Source organism: Patagioenas fasciata, chromosome 3 (assembly GCF_037038585.1).
Source record: "Patagioenas fasciata isolate bPatFas1 chromosome 3, bPatFas1.hap1, whole genome shotgun sequence".
NCBI lineage: Eukaryota > Metazoa > Chordata > Aves > Columbiformes > Columbidae > Patagioenas > Patagioenas fasciata.
In genome coordinates this window covers 44873636-44890395 of record NC_092522.1, presented here as the reverse complement: position 1 = coordinate 44890395, position 16760 = coordinate 44873636, and the positions used below count along the sequence as shown (strand labels likewise).

The following is a 16760-nucleotide window of genomic DNA, read 5'->3' as shown; positions in this document are numbered from 1 at the left end:
CCTGGGTAGCGACCATAGGCTGCACTATTACAGAACAGGTCTAGCTTAAAGGAAGGTTTGCTTATGTGATGATGAGCAAGCTGGAAAGGTTTCTCTGCTGCTAGCTTGATAAAAAGAAAATAAAAAGTAAATGATTATCAATAAAGTGTGTTTGATTAGGTGTCACTGAGAGAAAGAAAATGCCATTTCATGTCACTTTTTAGAAAGCACAAGGTGTGTAACTTTTGGGGACGATTTTGCTCTTGACTAATCTTCAAATTCAATATTAAAATCTCAAACTTCCCAAAGGAAAGAGATTCTGCATCTTTTAATGAAAGATAAAACAACAATATAAACATACACAAATTTACAGAGAAAGGATCAACTTTAATACATCTGGAGTAAAAGGTGTTCTTTTTTAAATATGGTATAAAAATAAATGCAAGAAACATTAACAGAATATACAGACAACAGACAAAGACACAGGCTTTCTTTCTCAATGTGAATACATCAGTGAAATGAAACCTTCTGTGCTAATTTATTGTGCAATAAATGTGATGCCATATGTATATTTATTAATATATGAATTTTTTACATTTCTTCCAGTTTTTGATTGACTTTTTTTTTTTTTTTAAATAAACTGTGCCTAGCAGAAGCTTTTTTTTCACTGTACTTGAGCTTGCAGAAAATAAAAAGACACAGATCCAGCTTGATATGAAGGAGGCAGTGAGCAGACAGTTTTCGAAATGGAGGCATCGAAAGGCTAGAGAGTCCCTCGGAGTCTGTAATGCCTTAGTATACACAAAAGAAAACAAGTCAGGTCCTTGCTCATGCAACATCTTGTTCTACTGTCCTCTGAGTCAGGCAATCAGTGAGCTACAAAGTATGTGTAATGATTTGAGTCTGCTTCCATGCTACAAGGTGATCCTTTTAGTAGGACTGCACTAGACTGGTTAACCTCTTTGATGTGAGCGATTTCCCCTGAGGAAAAGATAAAAACAAAAAACAAAAACAGAAAACAGAGGCATGATCACTGCAAACCTGTTCAACAGCAACCACTCAGTGTTGCCACATCACTGTCAAATAACTAAGGGCACCAACTGGAGTCTGTCAAATCTTAAACCACAGGAAGCCCTTACACTGAAACACCTGCACTGCCAGTCAGATCATTTCACAGAATAAGCAAACAAATTTAAAGGCTGTTTTTGAATGAGGTTGGATTTGGCTGAGGAGAAGCTAATGCTGAGGTTTTTTGCTGTCGGGCACACCCAGAACTTGAAGAAGGCTGCTCAAGCGAGAGTGCCTTGTGCTACAAAGATGAACGTGCTAGCTGCAGTAGCTCTGTCACAGAAGACAAGAACCTACTTTAAAGGTCAGGCAAGGAAGTCAGAGGCAGATCGCATATTGGCAGGAAAGCAGCTTTTCCATGAACACAGCTATTGGTTTGCTGAGACCATATTTACTATTTACCAGGTGCATTGGTGAGGTATGTTACATGTGACTGCATAACACTGCTTTGAAGATGTTTGGATTTCCATATTGTTATTTTCCTCACCCTTCCTCCTGTTGCCAGGATGCAGTTTCAGTTTTTTAGCAAGTTCTTTTAATAAGGTACAATGACTGTCCCACAAGAGTTAGGTCTACAGCGTGAAGAGGATGGTGCAGGGTATGTCACCATGGTGTATTTCAGGCAGATTTGAGCTTTATCTGAGGCAGACAAAAGCCATGAAACCACATAACAGGAATTAGCCGTCCTAAGGCCACATAAAAGGAGTTAGCTGTCCTAGGGCCATCCTACTGTGGCTCTGATCCAACAGAGCCAGAGCTGGCACAGCGAGCTTACATCACTCCTCAAAATACCACAGCAATACCCGGATTATGTAACATAAAACATTAAATAGCAAGTGGCTCTGTCTAACTCTTCAGTTAGATATTTAATACTTACATTTATTGTATTGTTCATTTTAAGTGCACAACTCAGAAAATTCAAACTTATTTCAAGGAGATAACAGTAAGCAATTCTATAACTATGGAGAGATGCTACATCTTCTGCAATAAATGGTAAATGAACTTATTCTGCCATATCAATTAGTTGTTAAGTCATTTGCTGTATTATAACTCAGTGGAATTACACAATTTACTGTCTATCATCATTATCAATTAAATTCATGCTCACAGGGATCTGCAAGTTGTTTTCAATAATTTGCTCAAATGCAATATATCAGAGTGGGTCTTCAGAAAAGGAAGAATGACTATTTTATTCTTTGTGCTCTGAAATAGGAGTTTAACAAATACAATTTTGAGGGGAACTCATGATCTGCAATGTTGGGTTAGACTGCTCATCCATCAGGTTCACCATATCACCTGACAGTATTAACACTTGCTTCCCCATAAGGCGGAAAGCATCCTTCCCGGCATGCTCTCTTCCCTTTGTCCAGCTTTAAATCTGTCACTTTCTCTCTCCATTAAATTTACAGCTTCTTGACATTTGTTAAGCCTTCAATTATGTTTTCCTCTAATGTAACTGGTAAGCTGTTATACTAAGGCATCTTTTATTTTTAAATAGTCAAAAATGCTTGACGCTGGAATACAATTTAAAACAGCATGTCTGAAATACAGTGTTTTATTAGGCAATTCATGACTATCAGACTTGGACATAATCTAGGAAAATATTGAGAATACGCTTATCTTTACCTTTGATTAAGTTACTTGTGTTTAGTTTTACAGGTCTACAGGCCTGGCTACTTTCTGTAAATATGTATGAGTTCTCTTTAGTCCTGAACTGCACAAACCAGTTAACTGAAACAAACCAGGAGCTTTCTATTAGTTATTAAAAAATAATTTGCTTAATACTGCACTGGAAAGTTGCACAAGCTGTTCTTGTGGGATAAAATCTGTGAAATCATTTTTTATTCTTATCTGCAACAATTTATTGTTTAGGATCTGAAATTTTAGATGAACCATAACCAAATTCTAGCATCTCAGGAATGAATTATAATATCACATAAACTAGGAAGTTATGAACTAAGTGTAGGTCACAAACTATTGGTTCATTAATTGATCTGACTTGAGTAATTGTACTATTTGAATTTTCCTCTACAGACACAGTGAACAGTCATGATTTTTTTTTTTTTCCCCCCCTGTATTCTACATCACTTGCTCTCTGGATTTGCAGGTCTTTGGATACTTTTCCTCCTAAGCCCTACAGTGAACAGAATTTCTCTGGATCGTCCTCTCCTTCACCTCCCCTCCCTGCCTTAGAGTATATTACACTTCTTAAAAGACACGAAGTCTCCATCTGCTCTTCTTCGAGGTATTGGTAGTTTCAATTTATGTTATAGCTGGAAAGCTGGCAACTCAGAAGATGCACACTCCTTAAGAGAACCTCTTTCATCTTTATTCTGAATCATAGTTCTCTGATTGAGAAAATAAGCTTTTAATATACAGAATCCATTGCAGCTCCAAATACAGAATTATTGTTCTTATTCAGATCTGCAGGGATTTGTTATTTTGCAGTTTACAGAATATTTCTTTCAAACCTTGTTCCAGAGTATACCTTTTCTTTAGATCTGTACAGTAGGGTTTCATAATTATCACTTCTAGCAGACTTCCAGATTTGCTCAATTTACAGACTGATGTAAGGATCATCCCTCATGGGTTGCAATTTAAGACCTGAACCCAGCTATTTCTTTCAGATACAATGTTGAGAGCATTTCCATAAGCCAAATTTTGATTTGGGAAACTACATCTAACAGGCCAGTTTTGAGAGGTGTAGCATACAAGTCATCACACACAGGAAGATGTTTCCTGTGTTAGTGGGATTAAAGAACAATCGGAAAAAAAAAAAAATAGCAGATGTCTGAAGAACGAAAAGGAGACTTAATATTTTCAATATATTCTTGCCATCAACATTTAGAAGTATATGGCCACATTCTAAAGAAGATTAAGATTTTGGGCTGTAGTGGTGCACACTGGACACATGAATTGAAACTATTTAACAATTTTACTGATAATACAGAAGCCAAAACGAAACCTGTGCACACACCGTGACAAGGGTGTCAGAGTATGAGGAGGCAGCACAGCAGCTGGAATGAACAAGTACATCTAAGAATCCCAAATCAATTGGCCTCCCCACCTTAGCATATTAACTGTTTAACATAGAATTGTCCTTCCAACTGTACTGTTAGAATATTTAGGGGGAAAATTAAAAAACCGTGTGCTAAATACAAAAGTGCTGACTGACCTATTTATGCAGCATGACACTAACATCTCAAATAATTCAGCAAGCAAGTTGGCAACAACCTCAGTATTTATATGGCTTATAAGAAATCAGTTTGAAATTTATAAAGGGGTTGGGGCTGAAATGTACGGTAGAGGAAGATCCAGTCTTTTCCTTTCAGAAGACTAATTCTCTTCCTTTCTGCTAAGCAACCTCGATGGCTCAGTTTTCATGTTTCATTATTGCCAGCGCAGGTGCTACTCCCCAGGACTCATACTGGTAGAACTAGAAATGACAATTCCAAGCATCTGACTGAGTGTAACAGTGAAACAGCGTGAATCCCGCTGTGAGTGAAATGAGATGCAGAGTGAGAATTGTCTCTCCTTGCTCCCACTATTCCCCATCTGTCCATGTGTGACACACCTGCATCCTGCCAGCAGCTCGGCCGGTATCGGCAGAGAAAGCTCCCAAGTGACACCGCAGTGTGCCACACACAGAGCCGGTACACCAACAGCCCCTGACAGACATACATCTGGAGAGCCACAGGAGCAGAAACAGTAAATCTGTTTCCAAGATTAGGCAGCCCTTGCTCCTCTAGCACAGGCGGATCATTTTAGCAGTGCTCAAGGGATCAGGATTCTGCTTTGATTTCCACAGTGGCATGGGATGCTGCTCTCAGACACCCACGCCAGGGCATTTCTCTTTCAAACATGTGAAGAAGGGGAGAAGTTTGGCATCTGCTGACTTTGGGGCACAAGTTGTCAGCACAGCAGCAGCACTAAGTGGTTGCACGTGCAGGAAAATCCTTCTGCCTGTTGTGGGGATTTGCCAACCTCTGTTCATTTCTTATTAGATCTGCACCGTTCCTGCGGGTGGCCCATAGCTGGGAGGCAGCAGCTGAGTGTCTCATTCCAAATTGGTGACACTCCCACTTTCTTTCCTCTTTTGCACTAATCTTTACATTTACTGATAAGGTGCTCTCATTTGTGATTAACCTAAAAACTCTTAGAATCATAGAATAGTTTGGATTGGAAGGGACCTTCAAAGGTCATCCAGTCCAAACCCCCTGCAATGAGCAGGGACATCTTCAACTAGATGAGGTTGCTCAGAGCCCCATCCAGCCTGGCCTTGAGTGTCTCCAGGGATTGGGCATCTACCACCTCTCTGGGCAACCTGGGCCACTGTTTCACTACCCTCATTGTAAAAAAAGTTTCTTCTTTATGTGTAGCCTGAATCTCCCCTCCTTCAGTTTAAAACCATCACCCCTTGTCCTGTCATAACACGCCCTCCTAAAAAAGCTGTCCCCATCCTTCTTATAGGCCCCTGTTAAGTTCTGAAAGGCAGCAATAAGGTCTCCCTGGAGCATTCTCTTCTCCAGGCTGAACAACCCCAACTCAGCCTGTCAGATGGGCTAGTTTGGACTTGAATAACCATTGAAGTGTGGAGTAACACATAAGATCTTTCGAGGCACCAATGCACTAGACAAATATTTTTAGTACATTTGTCCTAGGCCTGACCTGTCAGCTTTCTATCCATTTCTGTAGGTCTCATTCCAGCATATAGATTGACTCAGGTAAACATTTGTCATTTGAAATGGCAGAAACTGGCCTGATGCCTGAGCGGCATGTGCTGGCTCCTCACTGGCTGAACTGTGCTATCCCTCAGCTCTTCTCCTCCAGCACAGAGTGGAGCAGCTGAGCTCCAGTCACTGCAGGACAGGACGAGGAGTCCAGTCCTCACTGGCATGGTCTACAGATGCTCTTTTTGATTTTCCTCATTAGCCTGGGCATAATTCCTAAAAAAAACCCCTAAAACTGAATTTCTGGACTAAATATTAGTCCAAAATAATTACTACATCTTTCTTCTTATTTACACCATCTCCTTCCTGAAGTGGAAAAAGCCTTAATTTATATAAATACTTATTTTTATTATAATTTTGTATTTGCCATATAGGAAGCTTTGTTATTTTATTTTTTTTTCTGACTAGCTATTTTTGGTTTAAATTTTAGGAATAATCTCCAAGTAAATTCAAAATCTAATTAGACATTGAGAACATGAGATCCCACAGCTGATAGTGCATTGAAGCTCATTCACAATGCTATGTTCAATAAAAATATAACCATTGTCAGGATTTCAGGGCTAGATGGACTTTTGATCTGACACAGTAGGGCCTTGTGTACATAAGTTTTATCTGTTCATCCAGAAAAAAAATTACTGATTAACAGATTAAATTGATATATTGTCTTGTTTCTCAATAAAGGGACAGACTTTAACATGACAAGAGGTTACACTCATTTAAGCATCTAGAAAGTCTATTCCCCACTGACAAGAACCAAGGAAGCTATTTTTATGAGTGTTAATTGCCATCTTTAGACCATAATTTGCTACATCACATTAAGTGACATTGGATTGAGCCTCTGTGAAAATGTGTTGTGTTCAGTGGCCTTCACATTTCACAGCTCATGCATGAGATGGTCCGATGTTACTGATTTGGAGGGGGAAAACATCGAAGAACACTGGTAAGCAAGTTTTTCCAGCTAAGTGGGAGAACACAGCTGGAAAGGGTATGGGTAATGTAAGATATAATGGTTTTAAACACAAAAGTTATTAAATGGAGTCTTGGTTATGAGGTTGTGAATAAAGATAATTATCATCTGATGGCTCTCTAGTTTAATATATGGACTGAGTTTGGCTTGGTTTGTACTGGTTGTATTTCCATAAAACATCACAAACCTGCAACAAGCACAGGTTTTTACCTTCTCTATAACTGGGCAGCAATGGATGAAATACAAATACTGACAATGGTGTCTGAAGCCATGACACCGAAACATGATGATGGAGGGTCTCCCCTCAGGCAGCTCTGAGGAGCTGTATCTTCTTGCCCTGATAACTTTTTTCCTGCTGGGACAAGAAAATTTGCATGGGGTGGAAATGAAATTAGCCCACTCCCCTCTAAATGAGATCCCTTTGTTTGAGGCTTCCAGACTGGTGACTGCAGCTAAGCACAAGGCTAGCGCTCACAAAGGTGTCCTGCTCAGACTGCCAGTCTGCCACTGTCACAAATACCGCAAGCACAAAAGTTTTCCTTAAAGGACCTCTTTGTTCCCAGCAACATTATCAGTGCACATTCACCTGTTTTTTCCTTCTGTAATGTCGATGTTAGTACTTGATCTAGAGGAAGTTTCCTGGCTTTTTTTTTTCTTTTAATATGGATTTTTTTCCATGTAAATGCTTCAAAAGAATTTCAGACTTTAAATGCCACAGAAATAGCTGATTTCCATCTCTTTATCACTGTGGCAAGCAATCTCTACTACTGTGGCAAGCAATGGGATTCTCCTCTTTCCTGACTTACGCCTTTAGCTTCTCTATTCACTTCCTCAGGGAGCTGCAGGGGACTAGACCTTAATTATTCCCAAAGAGAAACCAGAGGGACTGAGCTGGTCTGGGGGAGCACAGAGCACACTGTCACTGCTCCCCATGACACCCATGGGTGCCAATGCTACCCCAAGGCAATGCATATGCCCAATGGCATCATTCTAGTCGTGCTGAAGTGTATGTGCTCTATATTTTCACAAAGTATTCAGGAGTGTGAATAACTAAGGCAAACCAAGAACAGCTGTGCTTACTGCTCAGAAGCAAAGTATAAAGTGTTGGGTGATAGATGTTACACATCAAAAATGCCAGTTGGCCGTTACTTTATCTATATCATACTGAATGCAGACCTGTTTCCAACACTATTCATATTGTCTGTTCAGGACTGGCAACAGTATTAGCAATTTTGCACTATAAAATCTACAGAGCAAGCTAAACAGCCAATGATTTTAAGCGGAGCATTTAGGGCTTTCATAAATTGCACCAATTTATTGAAAGTTTTCTGGAAAGAAAACTCTCCAGTGTCAAAGAAATGCAGAGCTGAGCCTAGGGATTTTTTGTGTATATAGCTCCACTTTTATTTTTTCCCATCAGACTAGAACAATGACTCATTTTATCAGGTTCTTTCTGCTTAATCCAAGCAATAGTACAGAGGGAATGCCCTTACAAAGTTTCAAAACTTTCTAATTTAACAAATGATTTCTGTAGCACTTTGGATCATTACTGATCAGGAGCCTACTATAGTCCCTGTCTTAACAAATCAGGTTACGAATTACAAGGCTATCTTCTCAGGTTCAGTCCATAAACACAACCAAGGTTACTATTTTTTTTAAACAATTAAATGAAGGAAAAAGAAAAAAAAAGGTCTAATTTAGTTAGATACGAACCCAGTTGGATCTGAGAAATAAAATGGTGAAAATTAGTCTAAAATTTCTAAACCATCAGAGAAGAGAAACTGTAATTTTCATCTTACTAAATCATTCCGAGACTACAGCACTTATCCAGGTTGTAGAAGACCTGTTTCACACCTATTTTCTGTGTTACTCAGAAGAACAGATCTATACCACAGTTCCTCACTTGGCAGTTCAACAAGTTAAGCAGTAAACTGTAGGATATTCTGAGAAATGTCTCCCTCATCCCTGCTGGTTGGAACCAGTGTACCAAAGTAGATAATTACATATTATAAATTCATCATAACCGATAACAAGAATGGAAAAACAAGGATGCCTGGTGGTAAGGGGTCCTGGGGTAGTAGGTAATGTGAATTCAGTCATTTTGGAGACATTGTTTGCACTTGAGCATCCTGATATTCTGGATGAATTTGCAAACCTCAGAGCTGCCTATCTAATAGAGAACATAGATCTAGCAGTGACATGTTTTACTTTCATACCTGACTTGACTTGACAGACTCCACGCAGATTCACAAGTAGTAGTTTGAGGAAAAGCAAAACCACATTTTTTATTTTATGGCTTGCTCCCTGAAAAAAAGAAATGCCCTCTTCTACTAAAGAAGTGCTAATGCTTCACATCCAGAAATCCTTGTTCCCGTTTTTAGTTCACAGCTGGTTTATTTGGCCTCCTTTGGATCTCTGGCATCCTGCTATTCTGGTACTTCTGCCCTGAGATCAGCAAGATGAAAATCAGGCACTCCTGCAGGGCATAGTGTTCCAGTGTTTGTGCGCAGAACTGCTGGTTTATCAGTAACGCTGCTCTGAGATGGATTATCGGAGAGTCATTTTAATGCCTCCCAGTCTGTCTTCACCCTCTTTGTATTGAATACAGCACTTTTTTTGCACCGTATTCTCCTCACATCTGTCTGCAGCTTGCTATTTCTCATAGCCACCCATTTACACACCCTTTACTGTAGCCAATTCCCAATCTGTGGGCTGTTCAAACTCCAATGAATAAAGGTAGTAATTGCAGTTTGCCAGGCACTGTGACTGGGAAAAAGCCTGGCTCTCAGAGGTCCAGATGTACTACCTACTCTCTATACTCTCTTTTATTAACACAGGCTCTTTTATCACTATGGAACTTCCTATGGAGTTATCATGTAATTATCATGTACAATGTTGTTTTATAGATCAACCTGCTTAGACAACACACAAATCACACTGCAACATGCTACGGCAACACCACCATGCAAAATATAGGGGTTTTTGTTTCAAACATTGGAATAGTTTCCTTTGTGGTTGTTTATTTACTTTTTAGTGTCCTTTACTGACTTTGTCCCATTGAATCCAAATTTCTTCCTGATTACAGTGGATTCAAAGCATATTACAGGAAGGCTGTACCTATAAGAAAGTAGTCAAAGAATTACAGTTTTGCTTTAATTGTGAGATATTCCTACAGCCTCACAAAACTTTGTTCTTTCACTGTGTTTGTTTCTTTTTTTTTTTTTTAATTATTACTAAAGAGTAATTTTAAATACTTGAGGAAATACTCTTGAGCCTCATTATATGGGATGCAGTTTCTGAGAATTGCTGCTTCTCCCTAGAAACTTAAAAAAACAAAAACCATGATCGTTGCTGAAAGCTCTCATATTTTCCAGTTCAACGCACACAGCTCCACTAACCAGGTCACAGAAAAAGCCACAGACACACACGCACACACAGCAGCGTCACCTGCACAATTCAACAGACAATGCAGACAAACTGAAGTATAATCCAAGATCTTTCTACCTCTTTTCATAACAGGTTAGTGCTCGCCCTCAGTGTTGGTGTACAGTTTTTATGGCATGGGAAAATAGGGATGTTTCTGCCCTATAAAAATAAATGCGTTGAATGCTTTAGTTTGACAATGTTAAAAAAAATCCAAAGAAACTGGATAAGTAAAAAGAATCTTACATATCAGGAAACCAGTGGATCTTTCAGCAAGTGGCAAGAGAATGACCACAACAAATTTACCATCCTTAATTGTTTTACCTTTGTGAAATAGCTTTCAGAAATGATATATTTTTAAAAAATAATTGGTTCTTGTATTCCATTATCAAAATGAAATCCCAATCAAACCCTTGCGCATAATCAGCATGAATTCTTTGGTCTTGAAGAAGCTCTTCTAGACATCAAGGAAGATGGGGAATTCTTATTGCTTATTTTTCCCTGTGCCCAATTAAAAAAAAAAAAAAAGAAAAGAAAAGAAAAAGGAAAACCTCTCTTTTAGTAAAATAAAAAAGAGACAAACTGTGTTAGACTTAGTATTTGGGGGGGCACCAGAATAAGGAATGACGTGAAGCAGGTTTTCACAGATTCTTTACTATAATTGGGAAAAAAAAAAAAAAAAAAAAAAAAAAAAAAAAAAAAAAAAAGAAGAATAGAATAATTTCACGCTTCCTAATGCAAAAAGCACGGCTCTCCAAGGTCCAGTCCTCCATGTGTGACTATTGAGGTCAGCAGGAAAGGGACTAGGGAGGAGGGATTGTAATGAAAGCATATTATAAAGCCATCATTCCTAGGAAAATTCACAAACTGTGGTGAATACACTTTTAACTGTCAGGTTAGAGAAGCACAAAGGGAAAGTAGGGGTCAGTGGGGGGAAGGGGAGAAGGATGTCCCATCAGGATTACTAGTCTTCAGAGGCAACAAACTTACCACATTGCGTGTGAATTTCTCAAAAGATGTTCGACGATCCAGAGTGTTTTCCAACTTAAATTTAAAATAAAATTAAAAAAAAAAAAAAAAAGAAACAGAAAAAGGAGGGGGGAAAGAAAAGCAAGAAAAATGGAGTAGAAAAGAAGGACTGATGAAACAATGGACTGCAAAACAAAGTTCGTATAAATCAGGAAGCAAACACAGGTATGAAGCTGTAATGAGACTCTGGAACACAGGGCATGGGGGCATGGGCAAAGCAGATACAGTATTTTACAAAAATAATTTTTCATGGGGATCAAACTGGTTGAACTTAAAAGGAAAACTCAAAATAAAAAGAAATAATGAAGTGCACATCTTGTGTTAATGAACTGACATTCACAAACTTAAGGACTTCACACAGACAGTTGTAGCTTTCTGGTATTTTCAACATCTCTATATTGGATCTTCAGAAATCAATGTTTGAACAAAAAACAAAATCACACAGTACTTTCATATAATTTTAGGTTGTCATTATAAACAATAGAATGCTGTGGTGTTAATAACTACCTTGTTCCAGTAATGACTGGAGCGCTGATTTTACAAGGCACAGGGCTCCCATCTGATTCTAGGAGATTAGTATTTAGAGCCCACTAATAAAATTATTTATCATTATGGAAATCTGCATTGTACAAGCTGCTCCACATACTCTGGGCTGTGTCTATTCAGAATTCATTCTATAATCTGGACTTTTCCAAGCAAATATTACATACCAAGACATGAGCCCCTGTTTGCCGAAGTGTGACATGATCAGTCTTTCAAGTCAGATTCCTGGCCTACTCAAAACTACTCATGTAATAATAGGGAAAGAAACAGAATTAGGAAGCCCCTGTATTTATAGTTGAAATTAGAGGTTATTAATATGAATAAGATTGTTTCTAAACACATTCTGTAGCTTTTACAGGTTGAATAAAGAGAACAACAATTATTACATAAGCAAACTTGCAAACATGAAAGACTATTCTGGGATTTTATTTTATTTGTTTAATGTATTTGTAAAGCACTTTGCAATTTAAGGTGCTTCATAACAGAGAAAACAGTACAATATGGGATGTAAAAATAAAAATAAGTTTTGCTAGATAAGCTTATTGAAACATGCCTGCATGCAGGATATATACACATATATGTATATTGAACTCCTGTGTGTATGTGACCCTCCAAATACGCCAAGCTGGTCACCTACCAGATATCCAGTTGCACTGGCACAGGGGAGAGAAGACTGAGTATTGTTGCAAACATAACCACCGCTTTGCACAGTGGCAAGACAAAGGCAAGATGGACCAATACCTTTTTCTTGGCCTGTAGCAGCTCCTGGTAGGCACTGGATCGTATAAAACGAGGATAAGAATCACTTTTCATCAATTTGTAAATGTGCTCCTGAAAGGGAAAGGAGGAGCTGTTACTCCCACAAAAGAAGAAATACATAAAATGGGAAGCAGTCACAGGTTTTAGTTGTGGAAGGTATACCTGCTAGCACTATTTTGAACAGGAAGTTGTACGGAATAGCAGGTTGCAGGAATCCCACCTGTTTGTTATGTATAAAGAACACAACACATCTTTCTCTAATGAATAGTCCCTATGTCCACTACAGAATTATTTTTCTAAGAAGTTACAACTACATCCTAGTTTAAGGCCCAGTTCCAAACCTCCCTTGCAATAGTCAGTTTAGGTAAGTGACTCAATCAGGAGCATCCAATTTTCTGAATTAGTTTCTGGGGACACTTTTCTGACTTCACAGGCTGGGAAAATGTACTAGATTTCTAATTCAGCACCACAAATAAGTGCTTAAGTTAGGGAGGATATCCCCTAGCTATTCTTGAAAACATCCTTTGACAGATGTTTATTCTGCTATAAACACAATATAGAAAGGAAAATACATATGCAAATTGAAAAATTCCAGGCTAATCTAATTTCTACGAAATCCATATCCAGAAAACAAATGACACAGGTCGTTTATAGAGCTTTTCCTTTGGAGCATTCTTATTTCTGTAAAATATGCAAAATAAAAATCTATGATGTAGGACACTTTATAATTCTAGTTTTAGTCATAATGTTAGGAAAGGGATTTGTAGAAAAAGCAAGTGGAATACAAAATACTGACCCACCAAAAAAAAATTTAAAAAATCCATTGAATTGTGTTAGCTATTTTTGCCTTATTTTTACTCAATCCCTACCTTTTGCTACAGGAAACTTGTAGCACAGCAACCAGGAAACAGAAATAAACTGTAAAGTAAATACCATTCCTCAGCCTGGTACTACATAGAACTAGTGAATAGGGAAAAAAACCCAACAAAACAAGAAAACCACAAAACACAAAACCAACCAACCAACCAATCAACCAAAAAACAACAAACCACCTTGCATGAAAATTATGGAAAGGCAAAATTAAAGCTGATTTTAATTTTTTGTCGTATCAGAAACTGTAGAAACGATTCTAAGTGTCTTTCATTGTATTTCTTGCACCAAGCAGAGAAATTCTGGTGTATATTCAGAATTTAGGCTGGTTCATTTGGTTGTAGATATCAATAGTGTTGGGCAAAAAACAACCTTGTAAAAGCGAGAATAAATCAGGCTGTATTAGTATTGCTAATATACATGTCATTCAGGAATTGAGGCTGGATGTTATTTAGCACAATCGGTCTATTTTTACTGATGTATCACTCTCATTTGACATGGAGTTCCATGGTGCCACCTTTGAAGTGCAGAAATGCTTTTCAAAACATTTTAAAGCAGAATTAAATGACATGCTGACTGCCAGAATGACCTAAAAGTGGTCTCTTTCCCAGTGGCAGGCCATAAAGAACCTGCTGTGGAGGAAGAGCCATACGCCTGCCAAACCCCTGCTTCTTCATGTGGGGCACTCTGGAAAGGTCCTAAAGTTTCAGGTCAGAACATGGCAGGTCCAGTCTGCCCCCTTCTCCCAGAGAAACAGAGGCTACCAGGCTCCAGGTGTGTGCTGAACTGGATCAAATAAGCAGAGGACTGACAGGAAGGAAAGTCCTGCTTGCATAGACACTAAACACTCCACATCTTTCATAAACAAAGGGAAAAAAATAAAGGAGAGAAGAGAGATCTGGAAGTAAAATGGTGTTTTAATTTTACACCTATTAAAAAGAAATGGATGCTGGCAAGGAATTTAATTATCCTTTACTGACTCAGCTGCAAATACACATTTTTTTCAAACCTTCAGTCTTGCAAGACTTTTTATTTGCATAACTCATGTCTTTGCTGTACACTGTGTTCCTAAATCTACAAGGTGTGAGCAGATGCAAGCAAAAACTGTTTGGCTTAATGCAGAGTACTTCAGAACAGTGGGTATGATATAATGTCTATTGAAAATTTTATTGTTGCATCATAGCAGTATAATGAAAAAGTGGTAGAATTATTCCTCCTCCTATTTAGGGCAGAGGCACTTTCCCAAAAAGTAGAAAGACCTGATTCAATTCCCTTCTCTCCTTTGTGGGGTTTGCAGCAGCATCTCCTGACTCCCAAGATGATGACCTAATAATCAAGCTGTAAGAAATTCTGCAGGGATGTGATCTCAATCTCTCCTTTTGACACCATTTCACTTTGCATTAATAATTAAATTTTCATCACTGAGCTGCTGATGAAAAAAAAGATGGTACCGGTTCTACTTTTACTGTGAATCCAATCCTTTTATATTGCTTTTCTCAGAAGTCTGCAAAGATGAAATGTTAAAGTATAAGTCACATGAAGTGTTGCCTTTAATTCAGAAGTACCTATTTTTTTCTCCTGAGGAAAAGAGAGATTTGTATTTTACTGGTTTTGGTTTTGTTTGCTTGTTAACTTGTACTTCCAATCTAAAAATATAACTATTATTTTCACAAATCCAGCTCTGGTCAAAAGTATCTTTTGATTATGGTATTAAAATTATGTCTAAATCAGACCCCCAAAAGCCAAATAGGACACTTATAGATGGCTCTTTACTGCTTTAATACTGATTATTCAAAAGCAGATCTTCAGGATCTTTGCCCAATGTTCTCTAGATACTAGTTTAATAAGGTATAGAATATATAATGTCCATGAAATATGATACTTATGCACAGGTTATTACAAAATGTAAGTTCTCACATGGGTCATATTCTTTTCATGGTGGGAACCTATGACTTCTACAAATGATAACACTTTTGGACATGTATTGAGAGAACAGACATTGAGCCTATATCAAGTGAAGTCTTTCTGAGACAAAGCTTGAGAACTAGAAACCAATGTGTGTGGCAGGAGAGCTTTTATCTTAATGTAACTGAATAAGAAAATGAAGAGAACAGAAACATGAAAACATCATTTTCACTGCACTATATGCCTTGCTCTATTTGTAGCCCACTTGAAGATGCTACACTAGGCACATAGATTTTGTGAAGAGTTTTAGTAATTCATAGGCCTCATAAAAGAAAGAATGTTACCCATTTGCATTTCCAAAATGGCATTTTAGGAAACAGAGTATTACCATTTAATTCTCAAATATATCTTATTTTTTGTATATAGATCTCGCTAGCCAATACTCTATTTCAAATGCCCCAAATACAGGATTGCAGACTGACCTGAGCATCTTCAAATGTGTATCTTCCAGGGTCCTTTACATTCTGAGTGGTTTTGTCATAACTTTTTGAATCTAGATTGATAGCGCTGGGTGCACCTGGAGCAAGAAATTCTTGCCAGATTTCTTGGACACGAGCAGGAACTTCACGGATAGGTCTCTTCTTCAGGTCTTCTACTGCTAACCAGAACCTATGGCACAATATAGCATCTTGACTTCCAAATCAGTATAAGTGTTAGTTAAGTGCTCATACTCTTCTTTGCTCTTAAAAAAAAAAACAAACAAACCACAAAGTGACTGAAGTTTTCATCTAAAACATGCTAAAATAAGAAAAATCTGTGATTTTATGATGGGATCAGCATTCCAGTATGTTATTCCAGGCAATCAACCCACCTTTAGGAGCAGTTACTATAAATCTCTGAATGAGATGGAGGAAAGAGACAGAGAAGTAATATCATCTCTACTTTGCAAACATATTAATTACGTAATAATGTACAGTGGTTTCTCCAAGGTCACCAAGGAAGTCTGTGCCAACAGAAGATATTCAATTTCAAAAATTCTGGGTAACATCACTTATCTCTATGAATTGCAGTGTGAACTGAACATAGATCTGCACAAAGCCTGAGGATGTATCCCAAGAATCTGATGGCAATGGAGGAAGAATAGAGGCCTCACAACTCAAGTTTAAAAACTGTGCAGCTCACAAACTCTAATTCAGTTCACTCTGTCAAATTTGGGCAACCTACTTTGGTTTCCTTAAGCTGCTTTCAACATTTGCATTTAAAAGGGTATATCCTGCAGTGCTAACCCTTTCAAATGCATCTTCTGGGACTGACTGATTACTCATGTGTATCAGTCAGGTAAGGAATAGAAAAATGAAAGGGAAAGATGTTCTTTGTAAACACACATTTTCTATCACCCTGCAGATAACCTGAGGATCTAGTTCAAAGATGTCACATTGTTATTTCTTCCATCATATCACTCCCAATACTTCTGGAAGTCACCACAA

General features: G+C 38.1%; 1 protein-coding gene across 9 annotated transcripts in view; it reads right to left on the bottom strand.

Moving 5' to 3' along the window:
• Nucleotides 1-279: 279 nt before the first annotated feature.
• RGS7 (regulator of G protein signaling 7) overlaps nucleotides 280-16760 on the bottom strand; it is a 223312-nt gene continuing 206831 nt past the window's right edge. For 2 of the 9 annotated variants that reach the window (XM_071806235.1, XM_071806239.1), the window contains 4 exons: nucleotides 15756-15942; nucleotides 12481-12570; nucleotides 11158-11211; nucleotides 280-770 (listed from right to left, as the gene is read on the bottom strand). In XM_071806235.1, coding sequence (XP_071662336.1) covers nucleotides 555-770; nucleotides 11158-11211; nucleotides 12481-12570; nucleotides 15756-15942 — 547 coding nt within the window. In that variant the 3' untranslated portion in view covers nucleotides 280-554. Of the gene's footprint in view, nucleotides 961-3116; nucleotides 10330-11157; nucleotides 11212-12152; nucleotides 12571-15755; nucleotides 15943-16760 lie in introns of those variants that run through there. The other 7 variants (XM_071806237.1, XM_065835296.2, XM_065835297.2 and 4 more) reach the window with 7 other exon arrangements.